General features: G+C 36.4%; 1 protein-coding gene across 1 annotated transcript; it reads right to left on the minus strand.

Annotated features, from left to right (window-relative positions):
* Nucleotides 1–1,012: 1,012 nt before the first annotated feature.
* LOC140153463 (probable tRNA(His) guanylyltransferase) lies at nucleotides 1,013–10,077 on the minus strand. The gene is made up of 7 exons (XM_072176225.1): nucleotides 9,983–10,077; nucleotides 7,146–7,277; nucleotides 6,315–6,491; nucleotides 5,264–5,439; nucleotides 4,627–4,715; nucleotides 2,656–2,763; nucleotides 1,013–2,071 (listed from the first exon to the last, which is right to left on the minus strand). The coding sequence occupies exons 1-7, from the start codon at nucleotides 10,024–10,026 to the stop codon at nucleotides 1,565–1,567; spliced, it is 1,233 nt and encodes a 410-aa protein (XP_072032326.1). The 5' UTR covers nucleotides 10,027–10,077; the 3' UTR covers nucleotides 1,013–1,564.
* Between the last annotated feature and the right edge of the window lie 34 nt (nucleotides 10,078–10,111).

Consider the following 10,111-nt stretch of genomic DNA (forward strand, 5'->3'; position numbering starts at 1 on the left):
AATTTGTTGAATAAAAAACCAACTTGCCGTCGTCTGCTGTCGTCACCTGCGTGGAGAGAGTTAAACAGTGACAAGTTATAATAAGTAACAGGTTTCCTGTGACATATGTGTTCAAAATGAGCCAACTGAAAACGTCTGAATATCTATGGGCCCTTATCAGTTTTTATGGCCCCTAACTCAATTGTAAAATTGTCAGATAATACATGTTAAACTGTTTGAAGATTTCAATGTTAGACTGGTCCACATTTTGTGACACTTAATTTTTTAGACTTAAGACTAACAAATCAACAACAGGTGCCAAATAGCAGGAAAGAATTTATGTAGTAGTTAGCATCAAGTCTATCTTTCTGACTAAGGTACAATAAATTCAAAGGGCCTGTGGGACTGCAAAGTATTGTATCAGAGGGCCATATGCAATTTTTACAGGTTTTTGGCTGCACATAAACAAATCTTTTCATTACCGCCACACTTGAATTTGCTTAGCAAAATCAATCCAGGATAAACTTCACCATGTTTACAATAGATTGATTTGCAATTTGATGTGTATATTGGACAATGACCAACTGTGAGACATTACTTGCATTGCTTTCTACCATAGCTGTCGCATTTATACAATATGTGACATGGTCAAGGGGAATGAGTGACATGTCGACCCTGGTCGAAAATGAGTTTTACATAGGTTCCTAAAGAGGACATTAAGAGCTTTCAGAAACTGAAAACCCCATGTTGATACGACTTTCCTCTGCAAAGTTACATCAATTTATCAATCGTTGAAAACAATGTAAAACAAAAGAATTTGAACACTTTCTTTGCCAATATCTCAAAATCAATATTGACATGCGACTCATTTCCCTTGATCGTGTCACATATGTGACCTGTTCTCACAAAATGAGCGGAAAGTTGCTAGTTTGTAGTTTTGAGACCTTCCAATGGTTGAGTTGCTGTTCTTTGTTTGAAGACACCTGTATAGTCAGTGGTATGTCCTTTGTGAATGGGGACATAATATGCTCTACTCTGTATTTCTGTCCAGATTCATAAAGGACATACCACTGCCAATATAGGTGTCTTCAAGTACAGAACATCAACTCAACAGTTGGAACATTCTTGAAACTCCCAATTTCCAATGATATGCTCATTTTGTGGGAACAGGTCCCATAAAGTAACACAATCTGATCTATCATTGTAATATGGTTCCTTTTCAAAATATGGCGTACACAATAATAGGAGGGCAGACTGTATTCAATCTTGGTAAAGCCTGTATTCAATCTGGGTAAAACCCTGGCAAATTCAAAAGATTTTACCAACTTGGTGCAATGCTATTTGTGTCCACCATACCTAAAAAGGCTTGTACTACTGACAAATCTCCAGTATATGCGTACTGCATTAAAAGTTACATTTAAAAATGTAATTTTCTTAAGTTTTCTGTTTCTTTAGACCTTTACTTCACATAAACAAATTCCAACATTGGTCTGAGAAGATCAAATTACGTCGTTATGGTGTTTTCAAATTGACACATGATCAACTGCTGGGGTGAGAACATGTAGTCCTAACTTCCTTTTATTGGTCAACTCCTATCACTGGTAACAACATTACAACCAACAGTGTCATTGACCTCAGAAGTGCTAATACTATCAGATGTCCCTCTTTCCTGCACTGATGATGAACTATATAAAGTCTCATTTGCATCACATTTATAAAGTCTATGTTTTGGGAAAGGAACTTCCACAATACCATCCAGATTTTCAAATACTATCGATTCTGGCTTCTGAGCAGTTCTCCCATCTCCAGATGGAGATTCAGATGGCTTGTCATCATCAATGCCAAGTATATGTGGATGATCGAGCCAAAACTGATCCCCAATAATGTCACAATGATCACACACAACTATTGGTTTGGTTCTTAATCCTGTGTGGATTCCACCAACTTTAAATGGTGCATTTTGATTTGTAACCGACTTGCTTTTCTTTGAACTTTCAGCCTGCGGTTCATGCTTGGTACCTTTGGATTTTGTTGTACTGGTGCCTGCCCCATCCTTATTACTTGGTGTGATAACATCTACCTTGTATACATACTGAAAAGAAACAGCAAATATCATGTTATTAGAACTTATATTCAATATGTGATCAAACGCATACTTCTTTGGCATTTAATGATATAGGTGTTTCATTGATCTCTATTTGTTCTATTTGTTTAATTTACTAGAAAAGATAATGTATATAATGTACATGAATTAATTAGTTGATAATGTACATGTATAACAATTAAGTTGAGAACAAGACACTATAACCATGTGTAAAAAAAGTAACTGTATACAGTAGCAATATCCCAATATTTGGTAAATAACAGTAATTAAACCAAATGTTTGAAAAAGGTTTTAAGTTGGCTACATAATCCAGGCCACAGAACCACACTTGATTAAGGACCCAGGAAGACACCATCTGCAGAACATCTATTGGCCACTCATCCGGACAACAACTGAAAAAAAATTCACGGATGAGACACAACAAATTTTGTGAGTAGAATTGTTTGTTTCTTAGAATTATTTTAATTTACTTGTAACCACACAGGCTTGTGTTTCAAGTGGCCTGATTTTACAATTAGCAAATGATGAACACTATAATTGCTGTCTTGTGTACTTAATTTGACTAGCCTTACCTTGTCCCACATCAGTACTGTTCCTTTACGGTAAAACTCTGGCTCATTATTGTAGTTTGTGTCACATTCACTGAAAAGGATTTCATTCTTGTCACCAGAAAATGTACCCTGAGAATAAGAAACAAAACATACAAATTATTATAGCCAAATGACTTCAAACATGCCACTAGCTGAGCTTTGACTTGATATTGTTTATATAATATTGATGTCAACTTATTGCTGTACAGCAGTATATCTTTAAAAGATATTAAAGGAAAACTCCGGCAATCACAACATTATGCCTTATATTAAGAAAAACAATTATCAAGCATGAATCACATATGATATTCAAAATCCCCACTCCAAAATTATTTAGGTCAATGACATCATGGTAAGTTGTGCTCAATTGTCGCCAGATTTCATTGTGTTACTGCTGGGATGGCATTGCCACAGGCAATTTCAGTGCCTGGACTGCCCAGGAAATTTGAATATCACGTGGTGAGAGATGGCTGTTTTTAAGGTCAAAACCACATGATTTGTGCTTGATAATTATTTTTCTAACATATAAGGCATAATGTTGCGATTGCCAGAGATTTCCTTTAAAGGTACACTAGCATGAAAGAACAGCACTCTTGCTTGTGGTGAGCGTACACAGCATAAACACGGAAGTGAGGCTCTGATTATGGCTGATTCAATCATAACAACAGACAGGTAATCTGATTGGCCAATTATGCCTCAAAGCTTTGTTTGGTGCAGAAGGACGCTCATGAAGGGAACACAAAGCCTGGCCTATGTCACTCATTATCATGATTATACGCTGGCGAAGTGATGTAATAATCGGATTAACTACCATAGCAATAGGTGAAAACAATTTTTGAATACATCGTGCTGCACTGCAAGCAGGTTGCACTCATCACCTGTGTATGTCTGCAATCATAGATTGAATACAATAATCTTACAGGTGTGAGTGGTCAGCATGATATTGTTCAATACAGAGGCACCGGATGAACGTACCTGTGCAGTGTGGTATAGGTCACCCCGGTCATCCGGGTACTTATTTTACATGATGCTACAGTCGGCTACACTTACGCTTTTCAACCCACAATAGATCGTGCAGCTGAGCGACTACTTGAAGACTTGTAGCGGAGCTTATTCAGTTGTTTACGTTCTGTTTTGACCTCGAATCGAGCAAATTTCTCGGCCGATTTCGGTAAAATAAAGGTTAAATACTTGGCGAAAATTGCATTTTATGTGAAGCTGAACACATAAACATGTAGTGGAGAGTCTTTATTTTTGTTGTTGGCTGGAGGCCCCATGTCGAGAAGTTATAGAAATGGTAGTATTTTGGCCGATTTGAAAAGGGACAAACCACAGAAAACTACAAATTTGACTTCTGAATCGGATTTGTTGTCAACGGAGGTCAACAGCTTGTGACGTCACTCCGGGGTCACCTATATTCAAAAATTTTTTTCACCTATTGCTATAGTAGTTAATCCGATTATTACATCACTTCGCCAGCGTATCAGGGTTTGCACGTTGATTAGACCAAGAGAGGGCTGTTCTTCTCTGGAAGCTAGTGCAGACCACCTCAGCAGTATATCATATCATCGACAGCTAAGGTAGACCACCAACAAGGTCACACTTGACAATGCTTTCATCTTCATAAAGTGGCTCAGTCCCTAAAGAACTGCATCAGCTCTATCTTATATATAGAGGAGGTTGCCACAATGCTTATAAACACTACTAAGGGACTGCCTTATCTTGACATGATTTAGGTAACTCCATGACCACTTGACTGTTTGGCCTTAATAGCTTGTATCAGTTTTTTTTTGTGTTGTGAGTGTCTAAAGCATGATTTACTGCACTGTGCAGGAGAATGATTGAAACACATGCCTATCTGTACCCTTAAAACATCTTCAGGTGCATAATTAGTAACACCCCTGGAATGTTCAAAACTCAATGCGTGCGAAACTAGAATAAACTTGAACTTACCCTTAATCTAGCTTCAGCGTCTCTTCGAGTGAGTCCTTTTTTGATCACCAAACCCCAAAATGCTGTGTTATACAGATTGTTGATATGACCTGGGATAATAGAAAAATTTAATTGTTTATCTTTTGCAACATAAATGTTTTTTAAACTTGTAAATCAGACTACTTAAAAGTAGTCTGATTTACACTAAGTTTAAAAAATATCATCTAGATTTTTTGTAAAAGATGGGCTGAGGTTTTGTTTCAATAAGTTTCTTCCTGATAGTTGCTAACTTTTGAATTAATGACATCTGTTACCATTAATTTGACAACAATTGTTTAATTGATTTTCTAGACACTATTGAATAAATCAAATTAATTTTCAAAGGATTTTCATAAATTTTGATTCAGTGACATTTACTCTATAAATACGGATTGCAAAATATAGAAATAAATCTATTTATTGCATGACACAGGGATTTCATTTGATGGTATGTTCATTTGTAAGATGATTTTCTACCAGAAATAAATTAAAACTGCAAAAAAGAGAGAATCAGGTTTAATAAAAGTTGTTCTTTTTATTTGGCATAGAGTAATTTAATACTAAAATGTTTTGTTAATTTCAATATGAGATGAGTTTACAAACTTATGTGCTGACTTACAATCTGCTTGCCGCCAACTTAGGTAATCCCTCATATTCTTGTTGCTAGGATACAGGACGACACGCCCATCAAATGCAGGTGGATACTGGAGATGTTGTTCTTCACCTTGGAAATACTTGGTCCAATGAAACACATAGCTGGCTGAAAATTTGGACACCACATTGGTCATAATTTTACTGCAAGGTAATATCAAAACGAAAATGAAAATAAAATGGAAAATTCTCAGAAACATTGTTGTTATACAATAAAGAAAAAGTCCAAACCAACACTTTGTTGTCAATTTCAATGTGACTGATATGTTGAAAGCAAAATTACATATTGTACTGGATCAATTATCTGAAATAACACAATACTGAACATAATGCAGATCTATCATACTGCTTCAACTTGCGAATACCGCTGAAAGCACACTACTTAAAGCCATTTGGAACATTTGCTGAGAAGGACGCCCTCAAAATTTTTCAAAATTTTGTTTTTGGACACGATTGTAATATACATTATTAAAGTAACATAACCTGCAAAAATCAAGCCTTAGGTGCTGTAGTTTTCTTCTGTAGTCAGGATCATTCAGTTTATAAAGAATTCTTTTTCTTCAGGATACTATATAGAGGACAAAAAGGTTCTTTTACATTCTTTTAGAATCTTTTTCTGAGAGTGCACTTACAGCTATGTCAACAACTAGATCTACTTATAACCAACTACACAAACATATACACATTAAAAATTCTGATGGGTATAAAATTTTGCTGTAAACCTTTGACGAGCACATTCTGCACATACTACCGTGTTGTTGCAAAATCAGAGCTAACAACGCGTACGGCGCAAAGTTCATTCATAATTTTCCACTTGGCAACAGCAGATCGCCTCAGCAGCCGATCAGAGACAAGTGCGCTTCAATTCAACACAGTAAATATGCTCTTGTCAAAAGTTTACAGGAATAGATTATAACTACTAGTATGAGTATTCTTAAAATGTTCAGGGACTCCCTTGTTTTCAAATTTTGGTAACATAACTTTGGGCCACAATCTATAAAAAGTGCCCTATATCCTACCTGGCTCGTCTGCTGTACAGTGTTGTATCTTTCTTAAAAACAAAGCTGTATTCATCACTTTGCCCATATGCTATCACAATATCCTTGAAATCAGACATAACCGTTGCAGCAGCAGTGTTCATCAGGTGTAAGGCTCTAGGGTCATTTGGCTTTTCAAACTTGTGATCATCAGAAAACCTGAATCAGAAATATATGGTGTTATTAAACTATACAGTAAACAGGCCTACATATGATTTTAGAAATATGTACATGCAGTTCAATAATTATCTGAAACATGAAAATTTACACATTTCAATTCAAATGCTTTAGAAGATGAGATAGCCACATTTGGTGTCAAATGAAAAAAATCCATGTCAAAATGAAACAAATCAGTGTGGAAGTGAAAACAAAGAAGTGTACTGGTAAGTGGATTGAGCAAAGACTCCTGATGGAAGTTTGATGTCCTAAAACAATTTGACGTGCAGGGTCAACTGAATACCTAAAGGGTCAGGTGAGATGGAGTACCGAAGGTAATAGGGCATACTTTTACAGCTTTGTATTGCAAACCTTATACAGATAGATCTGACTTCTGCATAGGAACAAATAAGGTATTGCAAGTTTTGCATTTGAATTTTTGAAAGGAAAGATTGTGATATGAAAAGAGAGCCAAAGGATGGCATTAATAGCAGAATGTTATGTGAAGCTGAAGTGAACTATAAAAGGGGCAAAATGTTGTCTCACACACACAAAAAAGTATTTTTGTTCATTCTGTTACATTGGCATGTGTTGGTACACAGGTACATGCTTTCTATCTTTGATGCACCACTGCCAATAATAAATTGTTTATCTTACCTGTGGAAATTTTTGCCATCAATTCGTACAATAATCCAGCAGTTGAGCACACACTTGTCTGGAATTTCAAACTGTCTCACATATTCAAACTTGCTCTTTGCCATTTTCTGTGTTATATTTGTTGACCATTTACTAAATAAGATAAGGACAGAAAGAGTAAATTAGATGTCATTAGCATATTACTATTAGGTCTAGCAACATACTACATCTGATACTTTAGCCATCAAAATATTTAATTGTAGAAGGCCAAACTTATTGATTATGCTACTTGGCAACACTCACACTCATAAAACATCAAATGGCGAACATATATCAGTGAAGACTGAGTTCCTTAGTCTAGATTTTGCCTAGTAATACTAATAGACTGTGGAACTCAGTCTTCAATGATAGGAATTCATTTATCTGTTATGTTACAGAGGTGTAAAATGTGGCCAAAATATTAAAAAAATCCGGAAATGTAAAAAAAAAATAATAAAAAAAAAAATATATATTTTTTTACATTTCCGGGGTTTGGTTGATGATAATTTGTCATAAAAAGAGCAAAAAAAAAAAAAAAAAAAAAATTTTGAGGGGGTGATACCCTGCAGCCTATTCCCAAAACAAGCCCCGTGCACTTACAGAAATTTGGCGAGGTGCTCGCCTTTGGCTCGCATGTTTTTCAGGGAGTGGATCGTTACCTCGCTTACACCTCTGATGTTAGCCATTTGATGACTATCATCTGAAGACTGTGTTTGAATCATGCATATTCAATTTTTATATATTACTAGCGGGATACCCGCGCTTCGCGCGGGTCCCCGCTAGATGGGAGCGTTCACCATAACAGGAATAATTACTGAACAGGTAGAATCATTGAAAAGGTACATTTTATTTTTCTAAATCTGTTCTTTCTTACATTTCCTTTAGCTTCTTTGTTTATTTGCTGCTTGTGATTTCCGCTTCCATGTTTTTTATTTATTTCTTTTCTCATTATTTTAGCTTCTTTTTTCTTACATTTCCTGATTAGTTTCTTTCCTTCTTTGTTTCGTTCCGTTTCATTTAGTTACTTTAACCTGTTAGCCTATTATTCGTACTTTTTTGTTTCCTTATTTTAATTATATTTTTCTTTATAGTACCGCTTCATGTTGTTTATACAACAAACATCTTTTCCCCTATTTATTACTTCTTCTAGAAGCGTGTCTGCGGACGTGTTCACCCGTTATCATAATCCCGTGACCCGCCCATGTACCTTTTTGTCCTTTATTTTTCCTTCTTTCCGTATTATCATGTCCACTGGTCTCTGGCTCGCAGTCGCGTGGCTCTGCGCCGTTAACGCGCCCATTGGCGTAGTGCGCGTTACGCACGAGGCGCCGACGCGCTGCCGGCCAGCTGCAGTGACGCGTAGGCCGACAACCGATTTTCATAACAAAAACCCCGCTTTTACCCATATTTTCACTGTTTTTGCAGCCAATTCTTGACCGTTTTCAACCAAATAAAGTTTAAACACGCTCCCGTATATTCATCGATCTCCCGTATGAATTTGGCGACATTTGGATCGAAACTGACGGAGCCTTTATAGGCCTACATACATAGATAGATACAACATTCCCCTATTTATAGTAAGATTCTGGAGGATCAGGAATGATTTAAGGTGGTACCACACCCCTTGATTATAAATGTGTGACTATTTTTGTATTTTTCTCAAAAAATAACAATGTTCACACTGGTAACAAAAGTTATGTATATTATAGGGGCAAGGAATCCAATTACTTCACTGATATTTCATTGATTCAAGACAATATTTTGAGAAAATGATGTCAAATTTAAAGTTTTAATTTTGTGTTTTTGATCGCAAAGATCGGATATTTTCGTTCCCAATTCAATTCTGAACCCTTCGCAAGGGTGCCGATTTCGCAGAACTTTGACGATAATTTTGCCTTTTGGACACTAAAATGCATTTGATCCTTAATTTTGTTTCAACCGAGTCTTAAATTAGCAAGCACAATAAGGTTGGTACCACTTTTATTATATACATTGCATTGATGAAATTTTTAAGATTTTTTTTCAAGTTTCTAACCGGCGCAAATCGTTAAGACTAAGTGTGTATTTCCCATTGACATCCAAAATGGCGTAAGCCAGTCCTTAATATACATAGGTACGGCGTATATACAGTGTTGCCAAAACTTTTCAGCGTCAAGGCGCGACGCATTGACTCGCCAGGCCGCGGTAAAGGATTCTCATGTAGCCCAATTTTTAAGCTTCCAAAAAGCGCCCAATACCGGATATTTGGGCGGATTTACCCAAATTTAGAACGCAAATCACCCAATTGGGCGGAAAAGCACTTGACTTTAAAACTTCCGGTACTTACTGGGAAGTTACTGACCGATCAATAAATGGTCACAAAACCCATTGTAATTTCAATTTGGAGCTTCAAAGACTCAAAACCTTTATAAATCGGCTAAATTGAAAGGAAAATACATCAAATTACTGCCGCGGCCTGAGTGAGACTGGCAAAAGTAGCCCAATTTTAGACAAGTAGCGGCATGCTTATTTGAGTAGCGGCAAGTGATCGCTAAGTAGCCCAATTGTGCGCCTAAGGCGCGGCGTTGGCATCACTGCGTATATAGGACTGATGGCAAGCGAGTCTAAGTCAGTCCATCCATGCAGTGGTTTATGTCTTAGTTTACTTTTATAGATTTATACTAAAATTTGAAAATGAAATTTCATCTTGAAATAAAATCGCTTTTGACATCATGACATGACTGAGCCTGTTAATACGGTATGGCATGTAACAAAAGGTTCAAACCTTAATGATAATTAAGTGACAAAACTGTACTAAATCATTTTAAAACTCAACTTACATACGAAGCAAATTATACAATCTTCTTCCCATGGGCGCTGACATATTGTTTTCCCATTGAACTCTGGGATATAAAGGTCAACGATAACTGAACTGCGCATGCGTAGTTCAATCATCCTTGACCGGTTTT

Source organism: Amphiura filiformis, chromosome 1 (assembly GCF_039555335.1).
Source record: "Amphiura filiformis chromosome 1, Afil_fr2py, whole genome shotgun sequence".
NCBI classification, from domain to species: Eukaryota; Metazoa; Echinodermata; class Ophiuroidea; order Amphilepidida; family Amphiuridae; genus Amphiura; species Amphiura filiformis.